Source organism: Pinus tabuliformis, chromosome X, assembly GCF_031772625.1.
Source record: "Pinus tabuliformis cultivar Carrire ecotype Pingquan chromosome X, CPIR1, whole genome shotgun sequence".
Taxonomy (NCBI): Eukaryota; Viridiplantae; Streptophyta; class Pinopsida; order Pinales; family Pinaceae; genus Pinus; species Pinus tabuliformis.
Genome location: NC_142308.1, coordinates 1017296239 through 1017320465, shown reverse-complemented (window position 1 = coordinate 1017320465; position 24227 = coordinate 1017296239). Strand labels below are relative to the sequence as shown.

The following is a 24227-nucleotide window of genomic DNA, read 5'->3' as shown; positions in this document are numbered from 1 at the left end:
GTGCACATGTGGGTTTTCGTATTAAAAATATATTTTTCCTTGACCAAATTAAATTCTTCCAAGGGCAAAGAGGGTCTTCTCTAGATGAGGAAGGTTGTCCAACGAAGGGAATTTGTCCCTGAGCTGCCAAATTAACACACAGCAACACTATCGTTTGTTTCTTTCTTTCTTTATGTTATTTTCGGCATTTGCTAGGAGTTGTGCTTGCACTCCAACATTGGACTTGTACTGATTGTAATCTTCTCCAGTCCCATTGACCTACTTTTGTTGTCGTTTTTTAGATACTGATAGCATTATCTTATCTTATCTAATCCCAGCATCAGCACTTCATATTCAACCACATTGTTGGTACACTCGAATTCATTGAAACCATGTGGGAACTCTCTTCCCTTGGCCTTGATCAGTAGGACACCTACCCGATTTCCTTCTCTGTTAAAGGATCCATCAAAATGTAAGATCCATAACTCAGAAGGGTCAAAATTTTCTCCTGCATACATCAAAGGAACATAGTTATTAACAGTCGGGTGTTATTGTAGAGCATGAAGTTTCCTATATCGTCAATGTTGAAGGGAAATTAGTGGGTTTTTCAAGGTTTCCAACAACAGAGGTCATCTTAGGCTCTCTATAAAGCAGCCTCTCCCCCAAAGACTAGAATGGTAGCATATAATAGGTCAAACTTTCTAGGAAATTGCACCATTCCTAACACCAAATCTTTAATCACTCCTAGGCCCTATACTCTCTTAGAATCTAAAGAAATCAAGTCTTTGTATTTGAAAAGTCAGTGATCCTGAATCCTACTGCAGCGACTGATAATGTTTCTTCTATTTGTTAAATTAATCAAACAAATTACTTGCAGTATCCTACAACAAATATTGAAACATATACATTGCAGCCTTCACAAATACAATACAGCGGAAGAAAAAAAAACACTGGAAGAATAAATGCACACGCACAATAAACACCGTTATTTTTGGACCAAAGTCCCCAGAAAAACCCAACTTGAGAAAATCGGTGCAGTAGCTGAGAGTTTTATTATTAAGCAGTGGTTTTCTGAGTACAAATCATTGGATGCCCAAATTGGCTATCCGATACAGAGAATAAATTGGCAAAGTAGTGAGAAAATATCTCACACTGTCACTGGAGATCCGACACTGATCCGGACTCTGGATGAGCTACCCTACACTATCTCTACGCAGTGTTTGCATGGGCTCACGCAATCAATGTTTTGTTGATTCGGGGTAGCATCGGATGTGCTCTAGCCACGAAAACTGGTGGAGAGGTTAGGGCACATGAGATCTCCAATACCCAGAAAGGGTTTGGGCAGATTCTAAACAGTTAGGAAAATATTAAAATAATTAATATTTTTAATGAAGTCCCTAAGTCTAAACTTAGGGAAATTAAAATATTAATGTGGATTAATATAAAACTGTGTTAGAATGGTCCAAAAGACATGGATCAAGCCAGATCTAATCTTAGCCGCTGATTGGGAACTTAATCTCGGCCGTTGATATGTCAACGAGAAAAGTATAAGAGGAGGCTTGAGGGTCACTTGGAGAACACACTAAGGGAGACCAGTCAGTTCAATTTTTGGAGCGGGGTTTGCTGAGAAACTGAACCAGTGGTCTGGAGAGCAGCCAGGAGGCAGCAAGTACGGAACAGAGAGACGAGAGGTCAACACAGAGGCAAAAAAGGCAAACGCAGGGCCAGAGGAAGCCACGCAGAGGCAGCAGAGACTGCGCAGAGCCAACAGGACCTGTGTCATCCACGCAAAGGCTGCAAGAGTGACGCAGAAGGCCAGAGAGGTTGTGCAGAGTCTCAACACGCTGACGCAGAGGGTTTCAGGTCACGCAGAGGTCAGTAAGGCTGACGCTGAGTTCAAAAGAAGTGCTGGAAAATTTGTCTATCTGTAGGTAAGCCCATTTGGCACCCTATTGTACTAGAAAATTGTTGAATAATAAAATCCTCCCTTGCTGCACCGGTTTGCCCACATTGGGTTTTTCTGAGGATATTAGTCCAAAATAACTGTCTCAATGTGTTGATTCTTGTGCATATGTTTGTTTCTGTATTACGGTGTGATATTTGCAGCAGTATTTATTTTAATGTTTATTGAAGTAATTTCATGAATAACTTATGGTGAAATAAGTAGGAAAAGTAAATCAGTTGCTGCAGTGATAGAATTTTCACATGGTATCAAAGCAAGTAATCAGAGATAGAAAGGGAAAATCAGTTATGGGTCGAGACCACGATGCAAAGGCATCCACCTCAGGGGACTCACACAAATTTTCAAAAGATTGCACAAGAGAAAGAGATTTCAATTTCTCTATGTTGGCTTTCAAGATGGAAGAAGTGGCGTGCATGACTAGTGTTGCATCATCAGAAGTATGGTATATAGATAGTGGAGCCTCGTGGCATATGACGCGAATCAGGGAGTGTTTCTCAGAATATTGAGAAGAGAAGATGAACTTTCAAATCACCATGGGGAACAAGGCAATGTGTACTCCAGTAGGAAAGGGTACCATAGTTTTTCAAACAGAATCGGGAGAGCGGTTCCGTGCCACAAATGTGTTGCATGTACCAAGATTGGGGATGAACTTACTTTCCGTGTCACAACTACAAGGCAAGGGCTATGACGTCTACTTCATCAAGGAAAAGGTATACGTCAAACACTCGAGCTAGAAAAAGAAAGTGCAGATCGGGATCAAAAGTAATCGATTGTATAGATTACAACTAGAATCAGCAGTGACACTAATAGGCAGTCATGGGAACAAGGGCTTGAACGAACTATGGCATAGAAGGATGGGTCATTTGCAGCATGGAGCTCTGAGAATTCTCAGGAGCACTGTAACAGGAGTTCCGGATCTGAGTACAGAACGAGATGATGTATGCAAGGGATGCGCTCTAGGAAAGTATGCCAAGGCAGCATTTCCTAGGAGCAAACACGGGGCCAAGAGTGTACTAGGATAGATACACTTAGATATCTACGGACCTATGTCCATCAAAGCTCTCAACGGTGCCGAGTATTTCCTTACCTTCATTGATGACCATTCGAGGAAAACTTGGATTTATTTTCTGAAAACCAAGGATGAGGTTTTATGTCGATTCAAGGAGTTCAAGGCTCTGGTGGAGAACCTGACTTGGAAGAAAATAAAAGTCTTGAGCTCAGATAATGGTGGAGAGTATGTCGATAAGGACTTCATTGATTATTGCGCTAAGGAGGACATCAGAAGAGAGTGGACAGCTCCCTACAATCTGGAGCAAAATGGGGTGGCGGAAAGGAAAAACATGACTATTGTAGAGGCAGCTAGGGCCATGCTATATGATCACGATATGCCAAAATTCATGTGGGCGGAAGCATGTAACACAGTTGTCTACGTTCAAAACAGGACTCCTCATCGGGCATTGGGCAAGATTACTCCAGAGAAAGTCTTCATTGGGAAGACGCCTGAAGTCAGTCATTTCAGGATATTTGGGAGTTTAGCATATTGTCGCATACCCGAAGAAAAGAGGAAGAAGCTGGATCAGACTGCAGAAAAGGGATATCTGGTGAGATATAGCGAGAACGCTAAGGCATACATAATCTATCTTCCAGGAAGCAAGAAGGTATTAGTACGACGAGATGTAAAGTTCATGGAGGAAAAAGCTTTTAGAACATCTCGCGAAATGCCTTCCGAGGAGTAGTCGAAAGAGGATATGTTGGTCATGCCTCTTCAACCAACGGAAGTGAAGAATTCTTCCTCAGGTCAGGAAGATTCTCAATATGAGGAGGAGGAGCGAACAGAAACACCTACTAGCAGAGGAAGAACTAGCAGGGAACTTCGTTAGATTCTGTGTGATGCAGAGAACTTCATCAGTGAGCCAAGGAACAGTAAGAGGGAGCGAAAACAGCGAGACAGATATCAGGCGTTAGTAGCTCGGGATGGAGAGCTTGCCAGTTTCAAGGAGGCATCTCAGCATCAGGTCTGGCTAGATGCGATGGTAGAGAAGTATAACTCCATAATGGTGAACGATGTCTGGGAGGTGGTGTCAAGACCTCAAGACAAATCTGTGGTAGGTTCAAGATGGATCTACAAGATCAAATATGCTGTGGATGGCAGTGTTGAGAAATACAAGGCCAGGTTTGTGGCTAAGGGGTATGCTCAAAAGGAAGAGATTAACTATGAGGAAACCTTCACCCCGGTAGCCAGGTATACATCTATTAGGACCGTGATATCTCTTGCAGCCCAGATGGGATGGGAGATCCATCAGATGGATGTCAAGACGGCATTTCTGAACGGGGTAATAGAAGTAGAGGTATACATTGACCAACCAGAGGGCTTTGAAACTCATGAGAAGAAGTCCCGTGTATGCAGACTGAAGAAAGCCTTGTATGGGCTGAAGCAAGCACCAAGAGCGCGGTATGGTCGAATAGATGGCTACTTGCAGAAAATGGGGTTTGTCAAAAGTGACGCGCATCCAAATCTCAACTATCTGGTCGTAGAGAACGAGCCTCTTATCTTAGTATTATATGTGGATGATCTCTTTCTGACAGGGTCATCTAGACTCATTGAGGACTGCAAGAAGAATCTAGCCACAGAGTTCGATAAGAAGGATCTAGGACAAATGCACTACTTCCTAGGGTTGGAAGTTTGGCAGCAGAAAGGAGAAATCTTGCTTGGGCAAGGGAGGTATGCTACAGAAATCCTGAAAAGGTTCGAGATGGGAGACTGTAGACCTATAGCTATGCCAATGATCACCAACTGGAAGAAGATTGATGCATTAGAAGACAAGGATGTCAATCCCACCCTATACCGGCAGCTCATAGGGTCCCTGATGTATCTGGTCAATACCAGGCCAGATATTTGCTACGTTGTCAACACCGTCAATCAGTTCATGGTGGAACTAAAAAGGTCACACTGGGCAGCAGCGAAACACGTTCTCAGGTATTTACAGGGAACAGTTGATTATGGGCTCTTATACTCCAAGGGAAGGATATCAAGTTGAGTGGATTTACTGATGCAGATTGGGCAAGAAGTTCAGTGGATCGGAAAAGTACCTCTGGGTATTGTTTCAACATTGGATCAGGAATGACCTCCTGGTGCAATAGGAAACAGAAGTCCATGGCTCTGAGCTCATCTGAGGTAGAATATATGGCAGCAAGCACAACTTCGTGTGAGGCCATATGGCTTAGAAAACTGTTGGTGAACCTATTCAGAAGAAATATGGAGGCGACCAGGATCATGTGTGATAATCAGAGTTGCATCAAACTCTCTGAGAATCCAGTGTTTCATGATAGGTCGAAGCATATTGATATCTGGTGTCACTTTGTCAGAGATTGTGTCCAATGAGGAGTTGTACAGTTGAGCTACACTCCTACAAGAGAACAGGTGGCAGATATCCTCACCAAGGCCCTTGGAAAGTCAAAATTTGACTACTTCAGGGAAAATATGGGGATGGTAAAGAACCCCTTTCAGAAGTAGAAATGAGTGTGTTAGCAGCACGAATGAAGAGGGAGTTGCAGTGCAGATGCAGTGTTGGGAGAAAGGACCAGCAGCAGCACAAATGCAGAGGGAGTTGCAGTGCGGATGCAGTGTTGGGAGAAAGGACCAGTAGCAGCGCAGATGCAGAGGGAGTTGTCGTACAGATGGAGCAATGGTAGTAGCAGAGTCATGGGCAACAATATGGGACGCAGCATTGCAGAGGATGTTAGGCAGGGAGGCTTAGCATCAGCACAGGGACCGATGCTGGATGATCAGGGTGATGCTCAGTAAGGAGTATTACTAGAGCACAGTGCTCGCTAAGAGGGAGTGTTGCTTTGGGGTAGCATCGGATGTGCTCTAGCCACGAAAATTGGTGGAGAGGTTAGGGCACATGAGATCTCCAATACCCAGAAAAGGTTTGGGCAGATTCTAAACAGTTAGGGAGATATTAAAATAATTAATATTTTTAATGAAGCCCCTAAGTCTAAACTTAGGGAAATTAAAATATTAATGTGGATTAATATAAAACTATGTTAGAAAGGTCCAAAAGACATGGGATCAAGCCAGATCTAATCTTAGCTGTTGATTAGGGACTTAATCTCGGCCATTGATATGTCAATGAGAAAAGTATAAGAGGAGGCTTGAGGGTCACTTGGAGAACACACTGAGGGAGACCAATCAGTTCAATTTCTGGAGCGGGGTTGTTGAGAAATTGAACCAGTGGTTTGGAGAGCAGTCAGGAGGCAGCAAGTACGGAACAGAGAGACGGGAGATCAGCAAAGAGGCAAAAAAGGCAGACGCAGGGCCAAAGGAAGCCACGCAGAGGCAGTAGAGACTGCGCAGAGCCAATAAGGCCTGCGTCATCCACACAAAGGTTGCAGGAATGACGCAGAAGGCCAGAGAGGCTACGCAGAGTCTCAACAGGCTGACGCAGAGGTCAGTAGGGCAAATGTTGGGTTCAGAAGAAGTGCTGTAAAATTTGTCTATCTGTGGGTAAGCCAATTTGGCACCCTGTTGTACTAGAAAATTGCTGAATAATAAAATCCTCCCTTGCTGCACCAATTTTCCCACATTGGGTTTTTCCGGGGACATTAGTCCAAAATAACTGTGTCAATGTGTTGATTCTTGTGCATATGTTTGTTTTTGTACTACGGTGTGATATCTGCAGCAATATTTATTTTAATGTTTATTGAAGTAATTTCATGAATAACTTATCGTGAAATAAGTAGGAAAAGTAAATCAGTTGTTGCAGTGATAGAATTCTCACATGTGTCACAGCTCAAGGGACTGTGTCACCCTTCCTTCTGATCTTCTGCCCACTAGAAACTCGACTCCCTGGCCTTCTGGACTCACACCCCGACTTCTGGCTCTGGATCTCGACTACTCCCCAGCAATATTGCAGACTCGGTCTCAAGCATTGCGCTGCCTCTCTGGACCTCTCAATGCCTTCACTACCTTGCACTCACCAAGACTAGAAAAATCCCCTCCTGGTCTACTATCCCTACCCCTCAATGCAAGAAGATCACTCTCTGGCAAGTCAACATGGCTACTCTTGAGAAATCCGAACTCTAGATCTCACTATCTCGGCGTGTTCTCCAAGTGCCCATCAAGCTCCTTCTTATAATCTCTCGTTGGAGCACCAATGGAAAAGATTAAAATATAATCAAAGGCTAAGATTAACTGGGAGTTGATTCTCGTCTTTATCTAGAAGATTCACACCATATTTAATTAATACCCTTTAATTAATTACATTTCCTAAGTTTAGACTTAGGAACACATTAAAAATGATTAATTATTTTAATTAAACCATCTCTAGGTGGAATTTTCCCAAACAATTTATGGGTCTTGAAGAATGCATGTGTCTTAGCCTCTCTGCAAAATTTCGAGGTTAGAGCACATCTGATGCTACAAAAATCAACATTGTAAGGTCTAGAGACGTCTAGTCCTAATTTCTCCATGACTGTTAGAGGAAAAAGAAAATGGGAGGCCCCAAAATCATACAAAAAGTTATGGAGGTGAAGGTTTTCAAGCTCTAAGGTGATGTAGAATAGAGTTAATTGGCCATTTTCTTTTGGCAGATTTCCCTATATTATCTTGGGGGCATCATCTTGGAGGTTGATCTAAAATGCTTCCAAGCAGGCTTCACTATTTAAAGCCATCACATTAGGTGCTTGGGCATCATTTCTATCCTATATTGGCTGAGGTTTGGCAAGTGAATATGAGGGGCTGCCCATTTATCCCAAAAAATGTGGACACCTCTTTTCTATGGGTAGGATGTTTAAAACATCATACAGAGGCATGGAACTTCTATTTTAATGTTTTGAGGTTTTTGTGGTGGGAATGGTTATTAGAATTGATTGGAAAATCCATAGTAGTAATCTTTTTGTTGTCGATGGTTCGAATCACAAACCGGATCCATCATCAGGACAAAGAGTCAATCAGAGAAGAGGGCGACCTAGCAATAAATAAGAAAAAACACAAAGAACCCTAGGAACCAAGGTCAGGTATAGGAGAGATATAATAACCCAAAGCTAGCTATACGAAAGAGAGATTAAAAATTAAACCTACTAATGAAAAATATTGTAATAGTACAAAAGAAATAGAGTAATCATAATAGTAATAGTATTGATTAATATAATGCAAAGAGAGAAAAAATAAAAAGAACAATAATAGAATTATAATAATAGTATTAAACTATTATTATTATAATAATATAACTATAATGGAATAATCATAAAACTGATAATCGAGATTGTGTAGTTGTAACAATAATAACGTAATACAGAGTGAAAGGGGAAGCTCTCAGGAGAGATGGGGACAAGGGGAGTGTTGCAGGGTTCGAAGGTGGGTCTGGATCACCATCATTGCGGTAAGGGTTAGCTATTGAACCTAGTTTTTTACTGCTAGCGGACGCGTTTTTCACTACCTTGGAAGCCCTCAAAGGGGTGCATCGCAGTATTCACGTGCTCCTGTGGAAGTGGTCATCGGTTTCTGCTTCAGGGAACATCAAACCCTATTGTTTATTCAACCTCGTTTATCAAGACAGGTTTCAAGTTGGTTTAATCGATTAAATCGAAGGGCGAAGCCTTGTTGTGGTCACGAAAAACAAGCCGGGAGTTTACAGGCTTGGCAGTCTTTATAAAATAAGAACCCTTTGTCTTTATTAAAAACCGTTGTCGTTGAAGGGTTTCCTTGTAGTTTGCAAAGGCGGGGGAACAGCCTAAGGCCTCGAGGGTTTCGGGTTTTCGCTACAATTACAAAGACGTCGCTGGTGGTTACAATTGCTGAAGGTCAGTTTTACGGAAACGAAGTTAATTTTCTCTGTGATTTCCCAAGTGATTCTTACATCGGTCAACAGTGGTCCTCATTCCTCGGGTTTCTTGGAACGGTGCTTCGAAAACCCTGGCAGCTGGCATTCGGATGGACGAGCAGCTAATAGACTATTCAACTGACTCCCTGACCGCTGAAGACATCTGGGTCAACTTCTCCCGTCCGGTTCCTGCAATGACTGAGTCGGTGACAGCCAGTTTCCTGGTCACGAGAGTGGAAGTGGTTACTATGCAAATGGAAGACATGGAGGTTACTAATCAAAACCTAGACTCGCAACTGTTATCGGCGGTGATGAAGGGTATTTTTACCCCGGGAGAAGGCTCGGAGCCTCCCTTTCTTTCTATCCCTTCACCTTCAGAACTGAATACTTGGTCTCAGGCTTTTCCAGTAGGTTCAAACCCTCAAGGTGGTGCGGGCTCCTCTGGAGAAGGGGTAAGTGGACTACGGCCTCCTACACAAGGGTTGACACCAGAGCAGTTGGGCCTTCTTGGGTCTGCCCCTTTCTATCCGGCCTTCCAACCTGTTGGAACTACCCCTCCCTCAGGCTGCTTCAATGGCATAGCTGGGCTAGAGCAAGAAACGGAGGACATCCGATCTTCGGATTCATAAGACATTGGACAAGCGGAGGGTGACCAGGTTGCCAAATCGCCGCCGAAGCGAACTAAAAAATCCAGAAATTCGAAAATAAGAGAAAGGGACAAGCGATTGGTATTTGGTGAAGGCATCACTATGGCTCAAGCAGCTCTAACTGAGAGCACAGTGCTCGTGGGAAGGGTCCGGGGCAGGAATTATACCCCTATGCGACTGCGGAAGTGGACCGCGGAGATTTGGGGAAATCTTCTGCTGCAGCTTCCTGGTATCCTTTCACTATCCCGTGGCTGGTTTGCTTTGATCTTTTCCCACCTGGATCAGGTTGATTGGGTCCTTACCCGGTATTGGCACATTGAGATGACCCCAGTGCTGCTGAAAAGATGGTCGCCAATGTTCGACCCGGAAAAGGAAAATCATGGAGCTGGTCCAATATGGGTTCGTCTGCCTACTCTCCCGCTTCAGTTTTGGGCGGAGGAGATCTTCAAGGTGATCGGGGATGACTTAGGAGTCTATTTGGATCATGATAGAACCTATCAAGACACAGGATGTCTGGCATTGGCTCGTATTCTAGTACATCTAGATACCAAAGAAGGCCTGGTGGAGAGCTACCTGCTCCAGATGGGGGACATTACTCGTCGGCAAATCTTGGACTATGAAGGCATCCCATTCCGATGTCGAAAATGTCATGAAGTGGGGCATCTTTACAAAGACTGTCCAAGAGTGTCGGGGCTGAGCCAGATCCCAGCCAAAACGTTGGTCTCATCTTCCACACAAACAATGGAATCAGAGCTTCCTCCACCAGTGGACAATCAAGAGACTACACCGCCTCCACATCAGGATCCGCAGCAACCTGCCTCCCATCAGATCGCCAGGGTCACAGAGCCCTCTACTGTCAGCTCTCGATCCAGGGACATGGCCTTCGCGGGTACTCCTCCTTCCTCTTTCCCTCATTTATCTCAAGATGTTTTGGGTACTGTTAATTTTACTTCATCTATGTGTTTTGTTGGGTCACTATTGGAGGCTAGTAAGTTGTGCTCCCCAATTTGTCCGGTTCCCTCTGCCCCTCCTACCCTACCAGCCTCCATCCCCCATACCTCTGTTGATCAGTCCATCCGCTCTCAAGGAGGCAGTCCACAAACAAGTGGGTCGCATCGCTACTTCCTTCGTTCTCTCCCTGCTGCGCCCTCGTCGGCTTTCGGTCTGGACATCGACCCTCCCCCTCCTATTCCCCTTAAACCTACTCGCAGCCATCAATCCAAAATCTCAAAGGCCATCAAAAGGGCTAGTGCCGAAGTGGCTTCCGGGGTCCAATCCCCAATTGACTGGGTTCTTAGAGCAAAGGGCAACCCTCTTATTGCCCCTCCATGATTTGTCTCTCCTTTAATTGTAGGGGTCTAGCCAACCCAGACAAAAAGCTGGCTCTTAAGAGACTCTGTCTTTCTGAAAGACTGGATGCAATCTTTTTACAAGAAACATTGGGCGAAGGATTTCAGGTCAATAGGCTCTTATCAAGTTTTCTCCCAGACTGGGATTTTCACTTTTTGGATGTTAAGGATCGCTCTGGTGGCTTTGCCCCACTAAAATCCTCAATGTCTGGGGGGGAGAAGGTTTTCTTGGGGCCGATATAGTTTCGGTGGAGCTCAACAGGCCTCTCAGGCTTATCAATATTTATGGGCCTTGTCAGAACAGAGAAGCTTTCTGGAACAGGATTATGGGGGTTGAGTTCATGAATCAAGAGAATATAATCATTGGTGGAGACCTAAATTTCTCCCTTGGGTTAGCTGAATCATGGGGTTCCCGGGGTCAAAGCGATCATCTTACGGCCTTTTTTGAAAATATGTTGGATTCACATGACTTACTGAATATTGACCCTGCAAAGATCAAGCCGACTTGGCGGAACCGAAGATTGGGGGAAGAAGCTCTAGCTAGAAGGCTGGACCGCTTTTTGATCAAGGCCCCTCTTCTGGCAAGTTTGAATCTGTTTCATTAATGGGTGGGCACTGGAGGGATCTCCAATCACTCTCCCATCTTTTTGGAGCTCAAGGATAATAACTTTAAACCGCCTTTGCCTTTCAAATTCAACTCGTCATGGCTATTGGAGACGAGCTTCCGGAAATTGGTAATGGATTCCTGGACTCACTACTCTCAGGATGAGCTCTCCTCTCCAGGGGAGGTTTTTGCGAAGAACTTAGCAGCTTTAAAAGCCAAAACAATAATCTAGGCAAGGGAGAAACGAAGGAAAGATGACGAAGACCTTCTAAGGATTGAATTGGCCCTCAAAGCATTCGAAGACTCGGCTCCCAGAGGAACGTCTTCGACGGACTTAAAGGCCCAGTTGGTTCAGCTTGAAACTGAAAGAATCAAACTTCTTTGATCACAAGAAGAAAATTGGAGGCTGAAGAGTAGAGCAATCTGGCTTCAAGCTAGAGATGAAAATTCAAAAAAATTTCAACAATATGCAAGGGGCCAGAAATCAATCAACACAATCTGGGAACTACAAGACCATGAGGGCAGAAAAGCAAGCTCCTTTGAGCAGTTGGCTGACATGGGGGTTAGACACTCTGATATCTATAAAGCCCCCATAGGAATAACTCTCCCAAGCATCATCCGCACAGCTGAAGCCTTGCCCAGTTTTGTCGAGCCGGATGAGGTGGAAAATTTAAATTCCCGGGTAACTAGAGGAGAATTAGAAGCAGTGCTGAAGTGTTTTAAAAAGGATAAGAGCCCAAGCCTGGATGGTTGGCCGGCTGAATTCTACAACTCCTTCTTTGAGCTAATTGGAGACGATCTCCTTCAAACCATAGAGGAATGTCGAAGAACTGGCAGAATGTTAGAGGCTTTCAACTCGACCTTCCTGGCTCTTATTCCTAAAACAGACAACCCTTCCTCTTTTGATGATTACCGACCCATATCCCTCTGCAATAGTATATACAAAATCATCTCAAAAACAATTGCCCTTCGTATCAAACCTATACTCTCCCGAATGATCTCCAAGGAACAGTTTGCTTTCCTCAGCCAGCGTCAGATCCATGAAGCTATTGGGACTGCCCAGGAAGCCCTCCATTTGATCAAAAAGCTCCATAAAAAATCTATTATCCTTAAAATCGATCTGTCTAAAGCCTTTGATCGTGCCTGTTGGTCTTACCTCCGAATTACCCTCACCCACATCGACTTTCCCTATGCCTTCATCTCCTGGATCATGGGTTGTCTCACTTCTGTCTCTTACAGTATCCTCATCAATGGTGCTGCCTCGGGGTTCTTTCATGTGGAACGTGGACTTAGACAAGGTTGCCCTCTTTCTCCGCTGCTCTTCCTACTCATTATGGAAGGGTTTAGCAGGCTGATTAAAAAAGGAAGAGAGGATGGCTCTCTGGCTGGTGTCCGGATCTCTGATATGTCATCTCTAACCCATCTTTTATTTGTAGATGATGTTCTGATTTTTTTAAATGGATCCTTTAAAGACTCACATGCTTTCAAGTCCATACTATCCCTCTTTTGTAAAGCTATAGGTATGGAGCCAAATTTTGAGAAATCTACAATTATCATTGTAACTTGTCAGCTGCATGAAACAAGATTTGCTTGCCAACAATTTGACTATATGCGGCAAGATCTAGATACGGGTCTAAAATATTTGGGCTTCAGATTGAAACCAATTGCTTATTGAATAGCCGACTGGGCATGGCACATTGCAAAGATCGAAAGCAGAATCAACATCTAGCAACAACGTTGGCTTTCTAGAACCGGTAGGCTCACTCTGCTCAAATTGGTTCTAGATGCAATCCTGGTATATTGGATGTCGTTGGCCTGGATTCCTAAAGGCATCCTAAAAAGAATCAAACAAATATGTTGTCGATTTCTCTAGAGAGGCTAAAGCACAGGGAGAACATTTGCCTGGGGTTGTTGGGACCGCATTGGCAAACCTAAAAAACTGGGAGGCTGGGGCATAAAAAACCTTCAGTTATTCGCAGAGGCACTTGCTGCAAAATTGGGCTGGCATCTCATAAATTCTAGAAGCCTTTGGCAGGAGGTTACCTTCTACAAATACATCCATCCGCTCTCAGTCTTGGACTGGATCCGCAGCCCCACCAATTTTACGACTGGAGCCTCTATAATTTGGAAAGCAATAATTCAGTCCCTCCCCCTCATCAAGAGAGGACTGGCTTGGAAAATTGGTAAAGGAGACCAAGTGAGGATCGGCCTGGATGCTTGGAGTGGCTGCGGAAATGCTCACATCCTCCCACGACCTCTCTGTAACCACCTTCAGGACGCTGGCATCACCTACTTAGCACAAATAGCAAATGTAAACCAAGACCGATGGCAGCAACAGAACTGGATGGATCACAGAATGCTCAATATCCCAGCTTGTTGGGAAGAGGACTGGCAGAGGTTTATCGGGTCACTTGAGGAGGCCAATGTGCAACAATAATCAAGATGTCCTTATTTGGGCTCTTGACCCCCATGGCAGATACTCCCTAAAGCAGTTTATGAGTCCTCAATGGCAGCCAGACAAATTGGAAATATCTCTTGGTGGTGGCGCCACGTAAACCAAGACTGATGGCAGCAACAGAACTGGATGGATCACAGAATGCTCAATATCCGAGCTTGTTGGGAAGAGCACTCGCAGAGGTTTATCGGGTCACTTGAGGAGGCCAATGTGCAACAATAATCAAGATGTCCTTATTTGGGCTCTTGACCCCCATGGCAGATACTCCCCTAAAGCAGGTTATGCGTCCTCAATGGCAGCCAGACAAATTGGAGATATCTCTTGGTGGTGGCGCCACCTTTGGAAATTAAAAGCCCCTCCTAAAACCAGGCTATTCATGTGGTGCATCCTTATGGACAAAGCTCCTACAGAGCTTAAGCTAATGCGCAGAGCAATCAATGGCCCCTCCAGATGTAGCCTGTGTAAGCAGCAAGAGGAAGATACAAATCATTTATTTCTTACCTGCCCCGTGTCGAATTTCTTTTGGTCAAGGATCACGACCTCCCTAAATTTACAGCTTGTCTGGTCGGGGCAAAACATAGAGGAGGCTTGGCTTAGATGGTGGACAGAAGCGCAATCTCAGAAAGTCAGGAATCTGCCATTGCTTATTTGTTGGGGTATATGGTTAAATAGAAACAATTCTATTTTTAAGGACGCCAAGATAAATTGGGAAACCTCCTGTACTTTGTTGATGGCCATCTTTAATTTGATCCCGGAGGACCCTATCAGCAAACCCCCTCGGGTCATAATCCCAGAATCCATTGACACTAATACCCCCTGGGGTTATTTTGATGGTTCAGCTCAGGCCGAAGGCTTGGGGGGGGCTGTTTTGCATATTGACAATGTCGTGTCCTATAGAATTCAAGTTGGCCTAGGCAGGGGCACCAACAATTATGCTGAATTGAACAGTCTTAAATATCTTCTACTATTTGCAAGAGAACTAAACTGCCAAAAGATTCAGATCTTTGGGGACTCACAGCTCACTATAAACTGGACAAATGAAGTATATCACTGTCACTTGCACACACTCAGAGATATTCTGGCTGATATCATTACTCTAAAGTCTCAATTTGATTCTTTTGCATGCTTACATATATACAGGGAAAGGAATGAGATCGCTGATCGTCTTTCCAAAGAGGCAGCGCAGCTGAACAGAGGACAATGGCAGATTCAGGAATTCAGGGAAGGCACCTTCTACAGTTATTACCATCAACCATTCATGGACATGAATGGGCTCATCACTGAATGATCTCTTGATCATTCTATTTTTCCTTTTTTTGGTTCTATGTATATAAACTTTCTACTATTCACAGCTGTTTATTTTGGAACCGAACTCAGTTTTTATCTTTTTCCTGATGTTATCTGGACTTCTTTGAAGTTTATTATCAGCTACATCATGAAGGTTTTGTAAAGATTATATATACTACTTGATCTGCTCCTCAGAGATAGCATCTCATACATGCAGTTTTATACAACATGTAATTTTCTTATCATATTAATGAAAATTACGCTTTTTCCATGGAAAAAAAAAAAACATAATACAAAGTGAAATAAAGAATATAAAGAGCATTAAAAGTATTAATGTAATGAGGTTTATAATAGCATGGTAAGTATTAAAGTAATGTTGACATAGTAGTAATATAAAACAAAGAGAAAAATAGAAAAAAGAAGAGGAATAAAAGCATCAAGGTAAGAGTATTTAGTATTTACAATGGTATTATTATAATAGTATTATAATAGCAATATAGAAAGGTGACAAGAAAATATGAAGATCAATACAGAACAGAAAATAATAAAAACAAAGAAAGAAAAATTAAGGGGAGCAAAACTCAAACAAACAAATTAAGAAGGAGCAAACATAAAGAACACGCTGAGAAAACAAGCAGATAATAGATATATTAATATAATAGTATTAAATTTGTGGAGTGACAAACAAAAAAGGAACAAAAAAATAGTCAAAGAATATAAGAAAAAAGAAAATAATCAACACAAGGAAAGAACAAAGAGAAACAAAACCCTAAAGATCACAGTCAAAAAGAAACAAACATAAAGATAAAAGCAAAAAAATAATTGAAGGTCCCATACAAAAATAAAAGGAAAAGGAGGAAAACCTAAAAGAAATAAAACAATAGCCAAAGAAAGCAACCAGGATCAAATACAAGAAGGAGAAAGACAAGAACAACCTGCCAAACTTACCTGGTTCTTCTATCGTGAATCACCAGGAGCCAATTCCCATTAATCTGCAGGCCTCCATCTCTATTGAGGTTGTTAGGGTGCTTGATAATTTCCAGAGTTTCTTTCTTTCAATCTCAGATGCTAAGAGTATCCCTCGCTCCTACATCCCCCGAGGGATCATATGGCCAGACCCACCACTGGTTCCAGGGGACTTTGACAGCAAGCCAGTGCCCAGTTCGCCTCCCTCGCCATCAGTGATTAGACTCAGCAACCTTTGACATCTTTAGTTCCATTAGATCTTCCTATCTCACTCACTCATTTTTTGAAGACTGTTGATTATATTGTTTCTTGCCACGGTCTTTTATATGAATGTCAAAACAGCAATATTGCTTGTTTCTTTCTTTATGTTATTTTCAGCATTTTCTAGGAGCTGTGCTTACACTCCCACAGTGTACTCATATTGATTGTACTCTTCGTCAGCCCCATTGACCTACTTTTATAGTCATTTGTTGGACGTTAGTAAAATTATCTTATCTTCTCTGATTCTAAGCTTGAAGTAATGATCCTCTCTGGCTAAGATTTTGGTATCTTCAAGGCACACATCATGCTTTCCAGTGAATCACCATTTCAAGCATAGAATCAGAGAAGCATTGGAAATTATCAAGCACCATAACAACCTCAATAGAGATGGAGGCCTGGCAATCACAAACAATTGGGTCCTGGTGATCGACAATAGAAGAACCATGTTTGGCAGGTTGGTCTTGTCTTTCTCCTTCCTGTATTTGATCCTGGTTGCTTTCTTTGGCTACTGTTTTACTTCTCATTTTAGGGTTTTCCTCTTTTTCCTTTAATTTCTGTGTGAGGCCTTCAATTATTTGGTTTGTTTCTATCTTTGTATTTGTTTCATTTTGACAGTGATCTTTAGGGTTTTGATTCTCTTTGTTCTTTTCCTATGTTGATTATTTTTCTTTTTCCTCATATTCTTTGTGACTGTTTTCTCAATGCAATTGTAATATTCAAGGATCTCAAGATTTTTCCTTTTATTTGTATTCGTTAAATGATCCTGAGATTCAAGCTGTCAAAGTATAGAATACCAAGGCAACACTAATCCTTGCCACACTTCAATAAAACGTGAAATATATAATTTAATAGAAGGAATTGAATAATCAACAAGCAAAGGTGATGACATTTAAAAGCAAGAGATAGATTTGCTAGAAAAAATAATGTAGTAAAATAAATAAAAATAAAGTGAAAGAAAATACAAAAAATAGTTGTTAATGAAGTAATGGCATGTCCTAAAATCTAAGCCACATTGCCAAATTAAGTACAATTTCTACAACAGCAGTGAAAAGTACAAATGTGGAAGGAGCCAGTTTCAATTAATCAAAATACTAGATGATGCAATAGTTCAGAAAAGATGTAACTATGGATCTCAGAAATACAAATCTGACACAGCATTGAGGAAGAAACTATAAATTTGAACAAAGAAATTTCTACCACAGAAACTTTCTATGAATCCACATGGCTTCACCTAATCCCATGTGTTGAAGTATATCATTAACGAATAAAATCTCCCAATATACAGAAATGAAAAATACAAACATGGAAGAAGCCAGCTTCTTAATCAAAACTCTACATGATGCAATAATTCACAAAAGATGTAACTATGGATGCCAGAAATACAAATCTCACACAGCACTGAGGAAGTAACTCTAAAACTGAACAAGAAAAATTTCTACCATAGAAACTTCCTATGAATCCACATTCCTTAACCAACCCAACATATGTTTGACTAGAGAAAACAAACAAGCACAATCAAAATTGTAAGATCAGAAGAAAATATTAGAAAGTTTTAATATTAGCAAAAAATAAATATTTTTAGACACATACTTTCATCAGGAAAATCAAAATACTCCAAGTAACACCAGTACTCGCCGTTCCGAATTTTTACATCTTTCACCTGATCAGAAGAAACAACAGTGAAACAAGATGCCAGAGTCAATTCAAAGACTGAATTCCTAAACAGACCAAAAATAAAGTACTTTAACAAATGAGCATAAAAGCTTAATCTATAACAACACAACGTTGAATCAATACATATGTAAGAGGAACTTCTTAGTTCAAGGAAAATCAAAAAGATTATGTAACCAATACTGTGGATGCTCAAAGCATCCTTGCTTTACATAGGATACCAAGATAAATATGTGATATTTGAATCCAAATACAAATAAGATCCATGCATTGCAAAAGCAAATACTTTATAATTCTTAACAATTGAAGAACTATAAATGCAGCAGCCAACCTGTTGCCCACCAAAATGTGGGTAACCCCATAGGAAAAAAAATTCTCCTTCTTTGGACAGCCAGCCAACCAGCAACCCTATATTTCTCTGTACATGACATTGTGTTAGGATCCTCCAACATTTGGACCAGTCAGACACCTCTCACCATCCAGCATTCCTCTTAAAGGAAGGTTGGTCATCATTCGGCAGGTACTTTAATCATTCGGCAGGTACTTTAACCATCTTGCAATAATGTGCTTTTACTAAATGTTTTGGGCATTCTAACATGGATTAAGGGGTGATTTGGATGATTGACCGATCTTCATTATAAACCTGTTCTCTCATTTCACCAGGAAACTTAGGTTTTTACCCTAGTTCAATGAGACCTGTTCTCGCTCAAATTGTATACAGGAATGCGACAACGCTCAGGGCAGGGGCTGCCACTCTGATCCTGCCCTCTCCGTTTGAGCTATCTCCTAAATCCAGGCTAACGGGTTAGTCCCTATGGTTGAGATGATGAACAACTTGTTGGGAACCAACAAGTCAAGGAGACAACTGAATGGCCTAGCAACTTGGTTGAGATTAAGCAGCAAGTATGATTATTAAACACGATTTGATTTGATTCCTTAAAATTATAAATTAGAAACCAATGCCTTTAAATATTAATTACTTGCTCAATATGAATTAAAATTCCAAGTCACCGGATGAACAGTTGTTGCGGGATGCAAAATCTATCCTAGATGAAATGCAAGACCTAAATCTATGTGAGATGCAAGCTCTTGGTAGATTTTAATTAGATGCCCTATCTACATAAATCCTTCTCCTCAATTCTTTTGGGACTAGTCTCAAATGCAAATTGTAGAGAGAAGCCAAAAAGGAGGAGGCTATGGCCTCATTAACAATACCTCCTATGGGGTTCTAAACACCTAGGTGCCTCCACTCCTACAAGGGATTGCGCGCAAGAGAACTGCAAGGTCACCTATGTTAATTGCGAATGAGGGTCTAGACTCCTCAAATTGTATGGAGAAGGTGGTCCTATATTCTTACAACCAAGCTTATGCTCGGCAGTGAATTTTAGAGATGCACTTTCTAACCTAGAATGAAGATGCAAGATATGAGTGATTGCTTCAATGAGATTATATAAATGTGTTAAGTACTTCAACAAGATTGGATTACTTGAAATCAAAGATGCTTATTCAACACAAGATGACAAGAGCAATTAAATGATGCACTTAGAGAACAATTGAAAGACAATCTCAATGAAGCAAGAAAAACAATTCCAATGAAACAAAATTAACAATTCCAATTATCCAAAATGCTTATTAGATTCTTCTTGTAAGATAATCTTTAGAGCACAATAATGAGAGCAATATATTCTTATCCAAAATGCTTATTAGATTCTTCTTGTAAGATAATCTTTAGAGCACAATAATGAGAGCAATATATTCTTATGTTACTTAGCAATTAGAGACAATATCTTCTCATTACCTATGAACCAGGAGAGAGATGCAATTTCTCTTAAGCACAATTAATAACAAGCACAAGGAAATATGAGATTGCTAACAGTGATTCTTTTAATAGAACTAATGCGATTGCAAAAATGAGATACCAAGAATGCAAAGAGATACAATGACAATGCAAGGATGCAAATACAAGGGTTAGTATGATATGCTATGCAATCAAGACACCATTGTAACTTAACATATTCAAGAGTTCCTCTTTCACTATATCACTTTTATAGATCAGCCCACAAATTGCACAATATCAGTCCCAAAATCCACTCGAAAACAGTCACTATGTCAATGGAAAAACTTCAATCAATCATGGAATGACTTTTACGTCTACGAGGCTTATTAGAATTAAGTCCCAAGCAATTATTTCAAATCTGATCAGACTTCTTTTATGGCGATGTCAATCCAATAAAGGAGGTAAAACATTGATCAATTTACCCTTAAGTTATTTAATGAATCACTTTTACGATCTTCAGATTGTTTAGATTAGATTTAAGGCCTTTCATGAATGATTACATGCCACCACTTATGGCACTTATACCACTGTTGTTAATACTTCAGATCTGATGTGAATTTTAAACAGTGAAAAGAGAGGGATGAGGATAAGAGATTGCAAACCCTTAAAGACCAATGCCAAGTTTGGGGATACCCAAGAGAGAAGTCACTCCTCCAATGCCTGCACTCACAAAGGGTTAGCTTGAAACACAAGAAGCAGACCTTTTGGATCACTGCAACCACAAATTGTTAGCCCAAACACATATGCAAATAATGGATTAGACTTATAGAGAACTAGCCAACAAGACTAGGGCTTAGAGCTTTGATGTCTTGGCCTTGTAACTCTTCAAAAAGGACCTGCAACACCAATGGATGAGCCTCCAAATAATTATGTATAATGGATCTAGCCCTCCAAGGGCTGTGACTAGGGCTAAGAAGCCCAATGAGGCTTGCGGCCTAGTGAAAAAGAGGCCCTAGGACTCATGGATAGGGCTAGAAGGCCTTGAATGATGGCACAAATGAATTTTGAGCCCTTAAAACCCTTCTTCAATGGATTATAAGCCTGCAAAACCGAGGTTAGCCCACAAGTTGACAAAAATACAATGAGAAACCAATGTTGATAATATCGGTATCGGCAAAATATCGGCAAGGGTCCAGAAAACATCTTATCAGCAATATCGGCAAAATATCAGTAAATATCGGCAAGCATAAAAAAATGTATAATATATTCATTTTTTTCAGATTTTTAAACATATAAAGCAATAACAACATGAGATAAACACATTGGCACATAAATATGAATAAAGCACTGATATATATGATGTCAAATAGAAATGATACATCAAAGGCGATACCAAATCCTGCTGATCCCTGATAATTGTCCAATCGAGGACTCAAATGTGGAGAACCAATACAAAATAACATCACATATATAAAAGTATCTCATCATCATGAGTTACATGTAGCAAAACTAATAAAACTAGCAGCTATCTATCTGAAATCAATGCCCTCTCCCCCTTTTACGAGAAAACATGATGGGTTGTATTCCAGGCCCGCCCCTAGCAGTAGAAGGCCCTAGCCCTGCCCCTACCCCTGCACCTAATGTCAAATAATGACTGCTAGGTATGGAGTTGTGCTCTCCTATATCTATAGTAGATGGTGTTGATGTTGATGCTCCCACAGTGTCCTCCTCCTCCTCCTCTGCCTCCTACTCCTCCTCCTCGTGTTGCTCCTCCTCCGAGTCCTCCCCCTCTTTCTACCCCTGTTCTAATGGATCATCTGGCTCTAACCATGAAGGTGACTCCTCCAAGATGGACACTGTTAACACTCGAATTTGCCCCAGGTTGAGGAAGGCAAAATTCAAGTCAACATCAAACCATGTTCAGCCTCGTAGCTAGCCCTACGAGGACAGGAGAGGGCTCTCTCCGGGTCAATCTCGGAAAAATATAATCAATGAGGCTCGAGATGACTGAAATTGTAACTAATCTTAGGCTAGGTATTAAGTGCAGAGGTTTAAAGGTGATTTTTTGGGGTTTTTGTTGAATCAAAGGGAAAGGCAATTTTGGGTGCGGGGATGAGACACAGTTTCTGCAGAGGTCTGATTGGAGCAAGGTAGGCAATTGTTTGATGCCTTAAAAGCTAATGAGGTGGGTAGATCAGACAGGTGAGGAGCTAAGGAGAGCAAGAAAACCTCAAGGATTCTCCTTAAACAGATGAAAACATAGGAGATCAAACAAACTTAAAGGCAGAGCATTACAGATTATGAATTCTACCTTAACACTTCATTTGTTCAATTGCAGAAGATGAGAGAAGGAAAATGATACACATAACAACTTACAAGTACTAAAAGAAGCACACCATCAAGACATAAAGCCACATGAATTCCAAACAGTGCTGCAAAACCCTGGTCTTTCCTTTGCCAAAATGCTGAAGTAAAATGTACAATAGAGTCTCAAAACCTTTTTCCCAAGAGTCCAACCCTGAAAATGACTAAGAAAATACATAATATAGGCAAGCTAACTCATTCCCTTGCCTCTAGGGGTCGAGCTCATCATCCTAGGAGCTGTTTCAACCAATTCTAAACAAAGCACTACAATCTAGGCAGTCAAAACAACTTGCCTCTATAAGGTAGGAAACTGATTCATTCATTTAATTTTCACTTTTTAGTGAATGAATCTTCTAGAACAAGTAATAAAGTGCCAAAATTACATCATGTTTCATTAATTACATCAAGAGGAGTGAAAAAATCACATCACAAGTCAAAATTGGTCAAACTGGCTTCGTTTCCTAAGCTGGAGATGAAAATTGTGCCAAAAAACCCTGTGCGCCACGCGCCTGAGCCCTATGCACCGCGCGCCTTTCCACCTACTTTTGGGGCACTTCCCGACATCCAAATTGAGCTCAGGTTGGCTTGTTGGAAAGCCCTGGATGTCTACTTTCCAACCTAAGTGAAATTTTCCAATTTGGTGTCCATTTGCCCCTCCAAAAGTGCATTCTCCCGGAAGTACTTCCTGCTAGTGCAAAAGGTGGCAGAAAGGTGATTTTCATGGTGTTTTTGAGCCTTTTGGTCACCCAGAACTTAATGAAATGCTTTGGCAATAACTGAGCATGTATAATTCATCATGACAAATCCAAAACTACAAGCCATTTGTGAATTGGACCTACCAATCTTATGGGTCGCGCGCGGCGTGCTACGCGTTGAAGCCAAAAAACCTGTTTTTTTAACCAAAAATTTCAAAATTGACAAAATTTTCCCCAAACTTGTTGAAATTTGGGTTGGGGGTCCCCAATCAAGTACCATGCTTAGCCAAAGAAGCTTCGGCCAAAATCCGAAGACGATCAAGCTCCTTTTGTCTTTTTTGCTTTTTGACCGCTTTCTTCAATTTTGCCTTAAGACTCCTAATTCGCGCCTTGCAAACTAGGTTTCGGGCCTTGTAATGCATAGCCATGTGTTTTAATAATGCATTGTCTCTATTGGCCTTTTTCAGCCGCTCCTCCAAGTAGACATTGACCCTCTCGAGATTAGCCTCTCGATCCTCATTTACCTGTTGCTCCAGAGAGGTGAACTCAATTTCTCTATGTTGGGCAGCTTGGCGATTCTCACGGATGTTCTGTAGCTCTATGATCACGTGCTGGTCCTCAAGCTGCTTATTCCGCTGCTCTAGATACCTGATATTTGACTTTGCCATCTCCAGCTGAATTTGCAAAGCTCGAATGTCCGTTCCTTGCTCTTTGATAATCCTGATATATTGGGTCTCCTCTGATTCTGAAGCTGTCTCATCATCATGAATAGTAACAAAACCTGATGGCTCACCTGAAGGCCTCTCCTCATGCTTGGGCTTCTTGCCCTTATCCTGTACCTGCGGTGCTGCTGTCGGAAGCGAGGCCCCTTCCACACGAGGTGGAGATAACACTCGCTGTGCTGATGAAGTCAACGAGACCCCTTCCACCCCGGGTGGAGATAGTACTCGTCGTGTAGATGCAAATAAGGCCCTGTGGCCTCGCTGGTATGTCACATATGGAGGAGCACTTATATGCTCAGTCTCGGGAATGCCTGGCTGGTGTGAAGGTGCTCCCTCATCATGAACTATCTCGGGAGGTGGCTGTAATGCTGCAAAGTAATCACGGGAGATGAAATCTTCCCAAGTAATGCCCTGCTGCGCCAAATGATGCATCACTATGATTTTGATCAACGCATAGTGATAGATGCTCTTATGCTGATGTGCTCGGCTCTTCCTTTGTACTAAAGGCACCATCCTCTCTATGTTGCGACACATGAAAAACGGAATGTTCATCATACGTACCCTTGTGAAATGCATCAACAAACGGACATGGTACGCATAGAGACGTGAGAATCTGCCCTCGCAACTGAAATATCGAATGATGAGTTTCATCAATGGTGCATA

At 41.8% G+C, this 24227-nt stretch overlaps 1 protein-coding gene across 4 annotated transcripts in view; it reads right to left on the bottom strand.

Moving 5' to 3' along the window:
• LOC149143195 (uncharacterized) overlaps positions 1 to 24227 on the bottom strand; it is a 427005-nt gene that overhangs the window by 330068 nt on the left and 72710 nt on the right. For all 4 annotated transcript variants that reach the window (XM_089448074.1, XM_089448072.1, XM_089448073.1 and 1 more), the window contains one exon: positions 17926 to 17995. In XM_089448074.1, coding sequence (XP_089304200.1) covers positions 17926 to 17995 — 70 coding nt within the window. The remainder of the gene's footprint in view (positions 1 to 17925; positions 17996 to 24227) is intronic.